The sequence below is a fragment of the Tachypleus tridentatus genome, unplaced genomic scaffold (genome assembly GCF_004210375.1).
Source record: "Tachypleus tridentatus isolate NWPU-2018 unplaced genomic scaffold, ASM421037v1 Hic_cluster_1, whole genome shotgun sequence".
Classification (NCBI taxonomy): domain Eukaryota; kingdom Metazoa; phylum Arthropoda; class Merostomata; order Xiphosura; family Limulidae; genus Tachypleus; species Tachypleus tridentatus.
The window spans coordinates 24,245,142-24,261,479 of NW_027467777.1; the positions used below are offsets into that span (position 1 = coordinate 24,245,142).

The window sequence follows — 16,338 nt, forward strand, 5'->3', positions numbered from 1 at the left end:
TTTAGATCTGTTTTTGTGTTGGTGTTAGGGTTGTTTTTGATAAATTTACTATATTTGTGTTTTGTTTTGTTAAGAGTACTGTCTGTCAGATTTCTTCTTTTGTTAGAGAAACTCTGATACTAATGTAACATTATCTGCATTTTGTATGTGCACTATATTTTTTTGTGTGTTGTTATATTTACTGTCTATCAGGTTTCTCCTTTTGTTAGAAAAACTCCGATACTAATGTAACATTACCTGTATCATATAATTAAATATAAAACTCTGTATCTCTCTGGTAACATTAGTGGACAAAAATTAGGGTTAAATGGGGCCATATTAGCTTTTCTTTAAGGGTTGACTTTTGATGGAAGTTAGTAAGTGACTTGATTGTAATAGCAGACTAAATGTGGTATTTTAAAATATTGCTTTTGTAGGGAACATGTGTTTGCATCATTTGTAATGACAGAAGGTGGTTTGTCCAGAGTCTTTCCCCCAGAGTAAGTCTGAGTTTCCTCTCATACAGCAACTGATATCTTGGTTAACAGTATAATTGCTGTTTACACTGTTTTTATTGAGTTTATAAATAGAGTAAATTTTCTCTTTAAATTTATAGGAACTTTTTACATTTTATTTTCTTGTTTTTTTTATAAACAGAGTTTTGTGTGAACAAAAGTTTCTAAAGAGAACATTTAATATAAACATCTATTGTAATATTTGTGATGGGTAAACTTGTTGTAGATTCTTATGGTGAATGAAGAAATTTTTTATGTTTGTAGCTAGACACAAAATCCTATACCTCATTACACTCCCTTGGATAACATATAAAGATTCATAAAGAATTTCCTGTATTGGGCTTTAGTTGTTTTTGTATTACATGTTGAAAAACAGTAGATTGTGAATCTTATATAAAAGAAACCAGGTTTGTTGTGTCTTAGAATTTTACATCTTATATCCAGCTAAGTTTGTTTCTTGTCATTATTAGAATACAACACCTTTTTTTTTTTTATCAAAATAATCTCATCTTTTGGTCACATGAACAGGTTAATGCTACATTTTTTGAGTTTTTTGTTCATGCACGATAAAGCGAGATTTTTGTGTTGGATTATGTTACTCACGTTTTTTCATGCTTTAAGATGTCCCCTTCTACAAATAAATAATAAACATGAGTATTGAACAGTGGAAGTAACATCTTTACCACCAAATGAACTATTCTCATGAATCTGATGTGACAAACAAATGTTACTTTACTCAGTTTTGTTGCCCCGTATGAACCCACACGACAATCACTGATGTTTAAATGGAATTTAATGTGATGAACTACATCCACACCATGAAATTGTAACAGTCAAGAATTAACATATTTGAATTACAGGCCCATAAAAGATTGTACACAAAGCCATATTGTTACTGTTACAAGCAAGAAATTACAGCTTAACAGACATATCAATTCAACATGGGATCGTGACAAGATAGAAACAATGAATTAAGACCTATACTAAATATCTTATACATTCTGACTCTTATGTTATCAAAATCAAGAGCATCTTTGAAAATTTCCAAAAGATCAACAAATCAACACCTCGTTTGACCAGCAGGTATGTGTGGAATCCTTAATTCAAATTCCAAGGTCTCCATTGTCTACTGTAAGAAATCCCATGTGGTTGTGACCATACTAACATCAGAGTGAATCTATTTAGTGGTATTCTTAGTCAGGTATTCTTACACACATGGTTGACAATGATGGCATAATTATAACAAAACAAAACTGTGAAGGCATATAACATGTATGAAGGCAATATAACAAAACACTCAAATATACAAATGCATGCGTTATCTCAAGGGTAAGTATTAATTTTCATATATTCAAGTACTGTGCATGAGAGAACTATGGGGATGAACATGTGTGTGATTGGGTTTCCAGATCGTTCCCCAATTCAGATTCATTTGGAAGGCCATAAAACTCAGAAATTGTTAGGATTTAGATTCAAGAAATGAAATTGAGCTAGATGTGGCTACTCTCCCATCTAAATCACTCAATTTACTAAATTGCATATTATTCAGAAGAATTATTGTCTAACAGCAGAATGAGATTATGCACAGGTCTTTCCAAGTAGCTGGTTTTCCTAGTTGAAAGTCCTCGGTCATTGAGTCTTGAGTCTCCTACCAGTTTCTTCACTTTCCTCACTAGACTATCTTTGCTTGGCATAGTGTCCATGACTTTTGCCAGTTTCCATCATCCTTTTGGGTGTTCTTCTTCTTTGAATAGAAATGCCTTGGTTGTCCATTTTTAATGTGTCTGAAGATTTAGCAGATACTCTTTGTTCCACTGCACCAGAATCTTTCTAATATTTTACAAGGTAATACCATCATGAGTCTTCTAATATTTTACAAGATAATGAAGTCATGACCCTTCTAATATTTTACAATGTTGTGCAGTCATGATTCTTCTAATATTTTATAAGGTTATGCAGTCATCTTTGTTAACAACAAAAACATATTACAGCAGATTATGAATAAATATGGAGTAAGAAAATCTGGATTTAAATAGAGTTCCATTCCACCCATGTGATTGAGAACAAGTGGTCACAAAGTCTGTTTCTTGTTTTAATATTTAGTTGTACCCTGACAATTGCTTGGCATAAAGTACATGGAGGATGGTATGTAGGTAGAAGTGAGTTCATGACACCAATCTCAGATCAGGGCTTCCTACAGTTCCAAGTTGTTTCTCACTTTATTCTCTTGTACTTTGTTATCACCCATTACCTTTTTCAAAGGGTTGAGACCTGTGCTCTTGCCCAGCTAGCAGTGTCTTGATTCTCTCCCTGTGATGATAGTACTTCACCTGCAACAATGAAATAAAACATGTCTTTTCAATACACAAAGAGTGAGATTTCATCAGTATTAGCATCCTTTTAAGCTCTGTGACATAGAGCACACTCATCCTGGAATATACACTGATTATCTCCACCAAAGTGATAATAAATTGTTGAATTTAGCTGGGATTTTAAGATCTTGTTGTACTTGTGAGCACTGACAGTGCCTTTCACAAAAAACAGGCATTCCATACCCCAATCAACAGACCCTGAGGATACTTCACAGTTACAGTCAAACACACTGGATGAAACTTTTATCTACATTTATTTTATACAAAGTGCTTCCATGAGTTTTAACTCATGTAAGATAAACTTTAATTCATCTGTGAAAATCACTTTGCCCTATATTGCTTCAGTCAGCACATTTCTTGATCTAGCTAATCCTCGTCTTGTTGGTGACAGAGGACTTCCTTCTTGGTCATCTTGGGCTGTGTTCAACTGGATGGTGCACATCATGACAGTATATCTTGAAGTTTCTTGCCACATTCTTTTGAAATCTGTGGACAACACTCAATGATTCTATGGGCTCATGTGTTACAGAAAATAAACATCAGCTGCTGTGGAAGCTTTCATTGTACCTTTTTTATTTTGCTGCTTCATGTCTGCACCTAATGGCATATGATAGAATGTTTAATCTTATTCTGTGGATTATGATAGAATGTTTAATCTTATTCTGTGGATTATGATAGAATGTTTAATCTTATTTCATGGTTTATGATAGAATGTTTAATCTTATTCCATGGCTTATGATAGAATGTTTAATCTTATTCCATGGTTTATGATAGAATGTTTAATCTTATTCCATGGCTTATGATAGAATGTTTAATCTTATTCCGTGGATTATGATAGAATGTTTAATCTTATTCCGTGGATTATGATAGAATGTTTAATCTTATTCCCTGGATTATGATAGAATGTTTAATCTTATTCCATGGATTATGATAGAATGTTTAATCTTATTTCTCTTGCATTCTTCCTTTTCAAAGTCCCTTTTGACTCAAAGAAGGAGTGACTTCCTTCTGCCATGTAACTCACAACCCTCAGCTATGGCATTACAAGTATGTTGTAGTAAATACCCTTGAATAATGACTCTTAGTTGGAGCCTCTATTAAATAGTATCATTACATCCATGAAACACTTGCACTCACTAATGGTAAGGAGTAAACCACTTTAGTTGTAAACCCCACAAGTATTAAGAAGTAAACCACTTTAGTTGTAAACCCCACAAGTAGTAAGGAGTAAACCACTTTAGTTGTAAACCCCACAAGTAGTAAGGAGTAAACCACTTTAGTTGTAAACCCCACAAGTATTAAGAAGTAAACCACTTTAGTTGTAAACCCCACAAGTAGTAAGGAGTAAACCACCTTAGTTGTAAGCCCCACAAGTAGTAAGGAGTAAACCACTTTAGTTGTAAACCCCACAAGTAGTAAGGAGTAAACCACTTTAGTTGTAAACACCAGAAGTAGTAAGGATTAAACCACTTTAGTTGTAAACCCCACAAGGTGTAAGGAGTAAACCACTTTAGTTGTAAACCCCACAAGTAGTAAGGAGTAAACCACTTTAGTTGTAAACCCCACAAGTAGTAAGGAGTTTACCACTTTAGTTGTAAACCCCACAAGTATTAAGAAGTAAACCACTTTAGTTGTAAACCCCACAAGTAGTAAGGAGTAAACCACCTTAGTTGTAAGCCCCACAAGTAGTAAGGAGTAAACCACTTTAGTTGTAAACCCCACAAGTAGTAAGGAGTAAACCACTTTAGTTGTAAACACCAGAAGTAGTAAAGATTAAACCACTTTAGTTGTAAACCCCACAAGTAGTAAGGAGTAAACCACTTTAGTTGTAAACCCCACAAGTAGTAAGGAGTAAACCACTTTAGTTGTAAACCCCACAAGTAGTAAGGAGTAAACCACTTTAGTTGTAAACCCCACAAGTATTAAGAAGTAAACCACTTTAGTTGTAAACTCCACAAGTAGTAAGGAATAAACCACTTTAGTTGTAAACCCCACAAGTAGTAAGGAGTAAACCACCTTAGTTGTAAGCCCCACAAGTAGTAAGGAGTAAACCACTTTAGTTGTAAACCCCACAAGTAGTAAGGAGTAAACCACTTTAGTTGTAAACCCCACAAGTAGTAAGAAGTAAACCACTTTAGTTGTAAACCCCACAAGTATTAAGAAGTAAACCACTTTAGTTGTAAACCCCACAAGTAGTAAGGAGTAAACCACTTTAGTTGTAAACCCCACAAGTATTAAGAAGTAAACCACTTTAGTTGTAAACCCCACAACTGGTAAGGTGTAAACCCCAATAAATGGTAAGAATAAACCACTTTACAACAAAATAAAATAAAACTGAAAGTTTCATATTAAAAGACTCTTAATCAACATTTGAAGCCAGGAAACAACTTTGAGCAACTTATAAAAATTGTCTTGATTTATATTTTGTATTAGAAAATCATATTTATTAGATGGACTGATGGATCCTTACACTTCATTTCTCTACAAGAGAGCTATTTATTCAACTTCCTCTGTGTTTATTGTACCTGAAAGTAAAGGTTAGTGTGATTGAAACGTTGGCTGTAGTAAAGAATTTGTTTAGTCCAAATAATAAACTAATACATTACTGCATTGTTATCCTTTCCAGAATTCATTGCAGCAAACTAATATTACCTCTCCAAAAATGAATCTTAGTAAACTAGTATGTTACTACAATGATATCTTGCATGTATTGTAATAAACTATTAAATTAGTGCATTGTAGTTAACTGATTAGGTAGTATATTGTTGTAAACTGGGTAGTTAGTACACTGATATCTCTTCCATATTGCACTACAGTAAATTAATATGTTAGTGTTTTTATGCTATTTACCAATGTCATTTGGTATTGCTAAGTTTAGTAGTCTAGTGTAACTTGTAAAGAAATAAAACATGTTAATGTAATAGGTCATACTCTGGCCAGTGTATCTACTATTAGTCGTGATGCAGAAAATGTAATTTTAGATTAAGCAACATTACTGTAGGTAACTTTTAAATATCAGTTTTATTGTGTTTGACAGCTTTTTTTTTTAACTACTCAGCTTGAAGTTTTAAAGACATTTATTTCTATCATAAGAAACAGTCTTTTATTACTTAAAACATACAAAGTTAATTTAATGTAATTTAATGTTCTCACTGAATATTTCACTTTTATACATTATTTTGTTGTCCTTAACCTGACATCACAAGTTCATACTAATGATAGAAAGGTCAGTTGTAGAGCACACTGTGTGACAAGCTTTCATCAGACATCTTTTATAACCAAAGCTAATGGAAAATATTCAAGCTGCATTTGACAAATACAAGTTTAAATGTGATTACTGTGATTTTAGTTTCTTTTTCATTTAAACATAAAGTTCTTGGTGAAGCTCACACATTTTCCTAGTTTATTATCTTGTTAACAGTTCCAGAAAATATGTTGTGTGGAAGCAGTAAGAATGTTTTCTTTAATAGCCACACTGGTAAAAATGCTATGGATTAACCATTTCTCTCTCAAACAAATTCTTCTGTTTCAGTGAATAACATTGAAACTTTCCATTCTTTTTTAAAGTGTTCTATTTTGGATCAATATTTGTAGCACTCTGTAAGAATCATGTTTTTCAGAAAGCTTTTTTTACAACTATCTATGGTGCCTGTGCACTGCTTAATGCACAGGAATTTACCATATATATTAGCCATTTTCACTTAAGTTGTTCAAACTGCATTTCTAGATTACTTAATTAAGATATATAATTTTACACAGTGAGTTTATAGGAACATTGCCTCTGTTAAATAATATTTCACAGTACTAATAATGAATAGGATAGAAATGTAAACATCTTCAATAATTTTTTCACACCTAACCATAAAGTTTTATTATTGAATGTTTTATCATTTTTTTTCACACTATCCTTTCTACTTTATATTAGCAATTCTTCTCAAACTTGTTCAGTTTATCTTTTCACAAATTTGCTGGGGAGGGAGTACATGTAATTCTGAAATACTTAAATATGTTTACAAATGTCACTGTTGCTCTGTTATATTCACTATTACACTTTGCTTTTCAATAAATGTATCAGTTGCTATTACAGTACTAGACTTAGAACATGTAAAATTATCACTCCTAAATAATACGCAATCAAGTGATAAAAAATATTTATTAAGAATATTTTGTGTATATTTTTATAATACACAGTCAAGAGATAAAAGATATTTATTAAGAATATTCTGTATACATTTTTATAACACACAATCAACAGATAAAAGATATTTATTAAGAATATTCTGTGTACATTTTTATAATACACAGTCAAGAGATAAAAGATATTTATTTAGAATATTTTGTGTACATTTTTATAATACACAATCAACAGATAAAAGATATTTATTAAGAATATTCTGTGTACATTTTTATAATACACAGTCAAGAGATAAAAGATATTTATTAAGAATATTCTGTGTACATCTTTTTGTATTACAGAGTCAAGAGATAAAAGATATTTATTTAGAATATTTTGTGTACATTTTTATAATACACAATCAACAGATAAAAGATATTTATTAAGAATATTCTGTGTACATTTTTATAATACACAGTCAAGAGATAAAAGATATTTATTAAGAATATTCTGTGTACATTTTTATAATACATAATCAACAGATAAAAGATATTTATTTAGAATATTTTGTGTACATTTTTATAATACACAATCAACAGATAAAAGATATTTATTAAGAATATTCTGTGTACATTTTTATAATACACAGTCAAGAGATAAAAGATATTTATTAAGAATATTCTGTGTACATCTTTTTGTATTACAGAGTCAAGAGATAAAAGATATTTATTAAGAATATTCTGTGTACATCTTTTTGTATTACAGAGTCAAGAGATAAAAAATATTTATTAAGAATATTCTGTGTACATTTTTATAACACACAGTCAAGAGATAAAAGATATTTATTAAGAATATTCTGTGTACATTTTTATAACACACAGTCAAGAGATAAAAGATATTTATTAAGAATATTCTGTGTACATTTTTATAACACACAGTCAAGAGATAAAAGATATTTATTAAGAATGTTCTGTGTACATTTTTATAACACACAGTCAAGAGATAAAAGATATTTATTAAGAATGTTCTGTGTACATCTTTTTGTATTACAGTGAGGGTGTTTGATGTCAGTAATGACACTGTGATCACTGTAGTAAGAGCTTTTACCGTAACAGATGGTAAAGGGAAGTACACTCCAGGAGGTAAGTTTAAGATATTTATCTAACATTACCTTTTTGTCCTTCTTTGATTTAGAAGCAGGTAAATATTTTTAGCTGTAACCAACAACCAGTTATTACAAACAGTATTTTCAAAGATGAAAGTGCCTTTCCACTTAATCGGTATTTTGTGGAAAACATAAAAATCTCTACTCAAATTCAGAACTAAGATATCGTTGTAACATTATAATTTGATAGTAGGTTTCTTATTAAAATTCAAGCTGATGTTTGTAGTAAATAAGATGCTTCTATTGATAATGAGTCCTTTGGTGTTAAAATTGAAGCTGTCGTGTATAGTAAGTAACATACTTTTGTTGATAATAGAACATTTAATATTAAAATTGAAGCTATCATGTTTAGTAAATTGCATACTTTTGCTGATAATACGAGGGCTGTTCAAATAATACGCGGACTGTTTGAATTGCGCGGCTCCAGTTGGTTCCAGGGGAATCCGCTTGGTGTCGCTAGGTTTGCACAGATCAGCTGATTACGATGTCATTTCCCAATTGCAGATATCTTCATTTGTGTATTAGCTACGCGGTTTTAAGTGAAGTGCGATTTTTTTGTTTGGCGAATTTCAAAATGAATGACCTGAAGGAGCAACGACTTGCTGTGAAATTTTGTGTTAAACTTGGAAAATCTGCGACTGAAACTTTTGCTATGCTTAACACGGCTTACGGTGATGTTGCTATGAAGCGTACTGCATGTTTCAAGTGGCATGAACGTTTTAAGGATGGTCGACAGTCCATTGAAGATGATGAGCGTCCTGGACGTCCTTCCACGTCAACTGACGACCCACACGTCAACAAAATCAACACCCTGGTGTGGGCAAATCGACATCTGACTGTCAGGGAGCTTGCTGAAGAGTGTGGGATATCAGTTGGATCTTGTTACAAGATTTTGACCGAAAAATTGAAGATGCACCGCTTTGCTGCGAAATTCAGCCCTCAGAACTCATGAGTTTTTGGCCAAACGCTCGATCACTGTTCTTCCCCACCCCCCCTACTCACCATTACCTTGCTCCTTGCGATTTTTTCTTGTTCTCCAAACTCAAAAGACCCTTGAAAGGAAGAAGATTTGAGACGATTCCTGAGATTAAGGCAAATGCGACGAAGGAGCTGGAGGACATTACAAAAGAAGAGTACCAGGACTGTTTCAACAAGTGGAAACACCGTTGGGATAAGTGTGTGCGTTGGGGAGGAGAGTACTTTAAAGGGGGCCCAGACCTGTAACTTCTAAATAAAGTACATTTTGTTTTATGACATCAGTCCGCATATTTTTTGAACAGACCTCGTAGGTTGCTAGATGTGTACCACTATAGTTTGCTGTAGAAGTCATAGTTAAACGTTCTATTAAGTATATAACTATAAAATTATTTTCAGTTGTAGGTATGAACATCAGTGCCACTCTGTTACTTGAAACATTTTTTTTATCAGAAGAGATTGACTCAATTTGTTATAATAAAACAGTAAGTATCACTTTTTTCATACTTTGATAAAGCTAAGTGATAAAGATAAGCATAGTGATAAAAGTAACCAAACTCTCTTTACAGAAGGCTTTGAAAAAATTATAGAAACTTGAAGATCATATAAGTCTCTAAAATAATTTTAAAATACCTGTCTTATGCAGGTCAATAGCTGTGTGCTAGTAGAAGTACATAAAATATATTTATTTTCATAGTGTTTTGTACCAGTAATTGTTATCTGTCTGTTCTATTCCTTGAAGAAATTAAATGTTTAATTGACTTGCAGATACTGATTTGTGAAAATTATTCTTTGTTTATGGTGATGAAGTTAGATAAAAATAGCTTAAAACTTTAGTTGTTACTGGTAATTTATCCCATATATATATACCCTAGATAAAATATATACTAATAACATCATGGCAGAGTATAACTAGTTATTGGTATGCTGTCTTTACATATAGTACTAATTAAGAGTGAATATTCTATATTGTAGGACATTGCATTATGCTATTTATTGGATGATGCAGCTTTCATTGTGGCCACTAACCAGAATAACAACTTGGACTTGGTGAGTCTTTATTAACAGCTTGACTTAACCTTTGTAAGCACATGTACATATAACTTGGACTTGATGAGTCTGTGCTATTGAGTACATCTATAACTTTGAATCAGAGTGACTATAAATATAATTAATCTTTGATAGTTACAATGTACCAGTGAAGAATTCTAGTGTATATTTATTGTTCTTGTTCAGTATATAAACTTTGACAGTTACAATGTACTAGTGAACAATTCTAGAGTATATTTATTGTTCTTCTTCAGTATCTAAACTTTGACAGTTACAATGTACCAGTGAAGAATTCTAGTGTATATTTATTGTTCTTCTTCAGTATCTAAACTTTGACAGTTACAATGTACCAGTGAAGAATTCTAGTGTATATTTATTGTTCTTGTTCAGTATATAAACTTTGACAGTTACAATGTACCAGTGAACAATTCTAGTGTATATTTATTGTTCTTGTTCGGTATCTAAACTTTGACAGTTACAATGTACCAGTGAACAATTCTAGAGTATATTTATTGTTCTTGTTCAGTATCTAAACTTTGACAGTTACAATGTACCAGTGAACAATTCTAGAGTATATTTATTGTTCTTGTTTGGTATATAAACTTTGACAGTTACAATGTACCAGTGAACAATTCTAGAGTATATATTTACTGTTCTTGTTCAGTCTCTAAACTTTGACAGTTACAATGTACCAGTGAACAATTCTAGAGTATATTTATTGTTCTTGTTCAGTATCTAAACTTTGACAGTTACAATGTACCAGTGAACAATTCTATAGTATATTTATTGTTCTTGTTCAGTATCTAAACTTTGATAGTTACATTGTACCAGTGAACAATTCTAGAGTATATTTACTGTTCTTGTTCAGTATCTAAACTTTGACAGTTACAATGTACCAGTGAACAATTCTAGAGTATATTTATTGTTTTGATGAAAAATTAATTACATTGCAGGAAACTTGATACAAGGACAAATTCATAACACATGACTTCTATAATTTGGTAGGTTGTAATTTAGTGCTATGTAAAGAAGTGTTATATTTATAATTCATCACATAAAGACATGACACACTTCACATACTTGGAGTCATGATGTAATACAAACACCTGAGCGTTACACACTTGAAGCACTTGGAGTCATGACATAATTCGAACACATAGACATGACATACTTCAGAAACTTGTAGTCATGACATAATACAGGCACCTAGAGATGACATACTTCAGACACTTAGAGTGATGACATAATACAGACACCTAGACATTACATACTTCAAACACTTAGAGTCGACATAATACAGACACCTAGACATTACATACTTCAAACACTTAGAGTCGACATAATACAGACACCTAGACATTACATACTTCAAACACTTGGAGTCGACATAATACAGACACCTAGACATTACATACTTCAAACACTTGGAGTCGACATAATACAGGCACCTAGAGATGACACACTTGAAACACTTGTAGTCATGACATAATACAGGCACCTAGAGATGACACACTTGAAACACTTATCAGTGATGACGAGAAACCCACTTGTTGAGAAGCTGTGGTCAGCTTCCGGTCAGTTACCTCTTTCTTTGTGAACCTGACGATGACCGAAGAAGGTCGAAACGTTGTTCGCTCTTCTATGTAAAGTGTTTTCTCAGCCCAAACGAGCCGTTTTTGCATATAAACTTGAAACACTTGTAGTCATGACATAATACAGGCACCTAGAGATGACACACTTGAAACACTTGTAGTCATGACATAATACAGGCACCTAGAGATGACACACTTGAAACACTTGTAGTCATGACATAATACAGGCACCTAGAGATGACACACTTGAAACACTTTTAGTCATGACATAATACAGGCACCTAGAGATGACACACTTGAAACACTTTTAGTTATGACATAATACAGACACCTAGACATTACATACTTCAAACACTTGGAGTTGACATAATACAGGCACCTAGAGATGACACACTTGAAACACTTGTAGTCATGACATAATTCAGGCACCTAGAGATGACACACTTGAAACACTTGTAGTCATGACATAATACAGGCACCTAGAGATGACACACTTGAAACACTTGTAGTCATGACATAATACAGGCACCTAGAGATGACATACTTCAGACACTTGTAGTCATGACATAATACAGGCACCTAGAGATGACACACTTGAAACACTTGTAGTCATGACACAATACAGATACCTAAACATGACATACTTCAGACACTTGTAGTCATGACATAATACAGACACCTAGACATTACATACTTCAAACACTTGTAGTCATGACATAATACAGGCACCTAGAGATGACACACTTGAAACACTTGTTGTCATGACACAATACAGGTACCTAAACATGACATACTTCAGACATTTGCTGTAACTTTCTTTATATATGTTTTAACTGTCTTTATCTTTTCTTCTCACTTATTGTTATTTCATCCATATATACCACATGGTATATATCACATGAACTTTCATGGTTTCTTTAACAGATAGGACTCTTTTTTGGTTCCCATGATCCTCATCTCATGACAGAACTACACATGAAAGGTGTATATCAGAGGTAACAAAGTATTATAATTTAATAAAACTAGCACATTTTAGAATCATACAACTTTAGCTGTAAATTTGATGGTACATACTATAAACAAATAACAAGTGATCCTTTTAAGACACCAGAACAAAGTACAAGAAACACGTTTCACATATGTTGTTTATTAACAGTTTACACCAATTGCTGGTACCTAATTTATAGGTGTTATATCTCAGCTGTTGATAAAGACTTGTTAACTATTTCCTAACTTTTGTTTGTAAACATAAACCTATATTGACTAGTTCCTGGTTTGTGTTTGTAATCTTAACTGAAACCTGTTTCCACTAGTTCCTGGTTTGTGTTTGTAATCTTAACTGAAACCTGTTTCCACTAGTTCCTGGTTTGTGTTTGTAATCTTAACTCAAACCTGTTTCCACTAGTTCATGGCTTGTGTTTGTAATCTTAATTGAAACCTGTTTCCACTAGTTCCTGGCTTGTGTTTGTAATCTTAACTGAAACCTGCTTCCACTAGTTCCTAGCTTTTGTTTGTAATCTTAACTGAAACTTGTTTCCACTAGTTCCTAACTTTTGTTTGTAAACATAAACGTATATTGACCAGTTCCTAGCTTTTGTTTGTGAACTTAACTGAAACTTGTTTCCACTAGTTCTTAGCTTTTGTTTGTGAACTTAACTGCAACTCGTTTCCACTATTTCCTAGCTTTTGTTTGTAATCTGAACTGAAACCTGTTTCCACTAGTTCCTAGCTTTTGTTTGTGAACTTAACTGAAACTTGTTTCCACTAGTTCCTAACTTTTGTTTGTAAACATAAATGTATATTGACCAGTTCCTAGCTTTTGTTTGTAATCTTAACTGAAACTTGTTTCCACTAGTTCCTAACTTTTGTTTGTAAACATAAACGTATATTGACCAGTTCCTAGCTTTTGTTTGTAATCTTAACTGAAACTTATTTCCACTAGTTCCTAACTTTTGTTTGAAAACCTAAACGTATATTGACTCGTTCCTAGCTTTTGTTTGTAATCTTAACTGAAACTTGTTTCCACTAGTTCCTAGCTTTTGTTTGTAATCTTAACTGAAACTTGTTTCCACTAGTTCCTAACTTTTGTTTGTAAACATAAACGTATATTGACCAGTTCCTAGCTTTTGTTTGTAATCTTCACTGAAACTTGTTTTCACTAGTTCCTAACTTTTGTTTGTAAACATAAACGTATATTGACCAGTTCCTAGCTTTTGTTTGTAATCTTCACTGAAACTTGTTTCCACTAGTTCCTAACTTTTGTTTGTAAACAAAAACGTATATTGACCAGTTCCTAGCTTTTGTTTGTAATCTTAACTGAAACTTATTTCCACTAGTTCCTAACTTTTGTTTGTAAACCTAAACGTATATTGACTCATTCCTAGCTTTTGTTTGTAATCTTAACTGAAACTTATTTCCACTAGTTCTTAACTTTTGTTTGTAAACATAAACATATATTGACTAGTTCCTAGCTTTTGTTTGTGAACTTAACTGAAATTTGTTTCCACTAGTTCCTAGCTTTTGTTTGTAATCTTAACTGAAACTTGTTTCCACTAGTTCCTAACTTTTGTTTGTAAACATAAACGTATATTGACCAGTTCCTAGCTTTTGTTTGTAATCTTAACTGAAACTTGTTTCCACTAGTTCCTAACTTTTGTTTGTAAACATAAACATATATTGACCAGTTCCTAGCTTTTGTTTGTAATCTTAACTGAAACTTATTTCCACTAGTTCCTAACTTTTGTTTGTAAACATAAACATATATTGACTAGTTCCTAGCTTTTGTTTGTGAACTTAACTGAAACTTGTTTCCACTAGTTCCTAGCTTTTGTTTGTAATCTTAACTGAAACTTGTTTCCACTAGTTCCTAACTTTTGTTTGTAAACATAAATGTATATTGACCAGTTCCTAGCTTTTGTTTGTAAACATAAATGTATATTGACCAGTTCCTAGCTTTTGTTTGTAAACCTAAACGTATATTAACTAGTACCTAGCTTTTGTTTGTAATCTTAACTGAAACTTGTTTCCACTAGTTCCTAGATTTTGTTTGTAAACTTAACTGAAACTTGTTTCAACTAGTTCCTAGCTTTTGTTTGTAAACTTAACTGAAACTTGTTTCCACTAGTTCCTAACTTTTGTTTGTAAACATAAACATATATTGACCAGTTCCTAGCTTTTGTTTGTAAACATAAACATATATTGACCAGTTCCTAGCTTTTGTTTGTAAACCTAAACTTATATTGACTAGTACCTAGCTTTTGTTTGTAATCTTAACTGAAACTTGTTTCCACTAGTTCCTAACTTTTGTTTGTAATCTTAACTGAAACTTATTTCCACTAGTTCCTAACTTTGTTTGTAAACCTAAACGTATTGACTAGTACCTAGCTTTTGTTTGTAATCTTAACTGAAACTTGTTTCCACTAGTTCCTAGCCTTTGTTTGTAATCTTAACTGAAACTTATTTCCACTAGTTCCTAGCCTTTGTTTGTAATCTTAACTGAAACTTATTTCCACTAGTTCCTAACTTTTGTTTGTAAACCTAAACATATATTGACTAGTACCTAGCTTTTGTTTGTAATCTTAACTGAAACTTGTTTCCACTAGTTCCTAGATTTTGTTTGTAAACTTAACTGAAACTTGTTTCAACTAGTTCCTAGCTTTTGTTTGTAAACTTAACTGAAACTTGTTTCCACTAGTTCCTAACTTTTGTTTGTAAACATAAACATATATTGACCAGTTCCTAGCTTTTGTTTGTAAACATAAACATATATTGACCAGTTCCTAGCTTTGTTTGTAAACCTAAACTTATATTGACTAGTACCTAGCTTTTGTTTGTAATCTTAACTGAAACTTGTTTCCACTAGTTCCTAACTTTTGTTTGTAATCTTAACTGAAACTTATTTCCACTAGTTCCTAACTTTTGTTTGTAAACCTAAACGTATATTGACTAGTACCTAGCTTTTGTTTGTAATCTTAACTGAAACTTGTTTCCACTAGTTCCTAGCCTTTGTTTGTAATCTTAACTGAAACTTATTTCCACTAGTTCCTAACTTTTGTTTGTAAACCTAAACATATATTGACTAGTACCTAGCTTTTGTTTGTAATCTTAACTGAAACTTGTTTCCACTAGTTCCTAACTTTTGTTTGTAGACTTAACTCTTTTGCTACAGGTCATGGTCGAAGGCTATGTCGTCACATTTGTTGACTTGCATTAAAAATCTGATTGAACTACTATTTTATTAATTCATGTTAATAAGTTGGGAATCAAATTGTGTATTATACTTCAAACTTTAATATTATATATTAATTAATTTCTTAATTTAGAAGTAAATATTAAATGAACACATCTGAATATAGATTTTTAATAAGTCTCATGGTTTGTTAAATACATCACTGTTAGATGTTTATAATGTCAAAATACTACATCTACAGTTTCATACAAATTAGGAACTCAAATTATCAATATTATCAAACTATAATATAAAATAAGAACCACATATCTTTTTTTAGTTTGCTGAGATATGTACTGAATCAAACACAGTGGCTCCATTCATCTCCTTCCATTTATGGAAATGATT

At 32.1% G+C, this 16,338-nt stretch overlaps 2 protein-coding genes across 2 annotated transcripts in view; one reads left to right on the plus strand and one right to left on the minus strand.

Annotated features, from left to right (window-relative positions):
• LOC143241641 (suppressor of tumorigenicity 7 protein homolog) overlaps positions 1–16,338 on the minus strand; it is a 171,114-nt gene that overhangs the window by 84,923 nt on the left and 69,853 nt on the right. The gene's annotated exons all lie outside the window — the stretch shown is intronic.
• The window catches only part of LOC143241991 (voltage-dependent calcium channel subunit alpha-2/delta-1-like), a 70,069-nt gene that overhangs the window by 25,513 nt on the left and 28,218 nt on the right, over positions 1–16,338 (plus strand). Inside the window, exons 8-13 of the mRNA XM_076485333.1 lie at positions 417–479; positions 5,300–5,403; positions 8,033–8,122; positions 9,520–9,605; positions 10,096–10,170; positions 12,687–12,757. Of these exons, the coding sequence (XP_076341448.1) occupies positions 417–479; positions 5,300–5,403; positions 8,033–8,122; positions 9,520–9,605; positions 10,096–10,170; positions 12,687–12,757 (489 nt within the window). The remainder of the gene's footprint in view (positions 1–416; positions 480–5,299; positions 5,404–8,032; positions 8,123–9,519; positions 9,606–10,095; positions 10,171–12,686; positions 12,758–16,338) is intronic.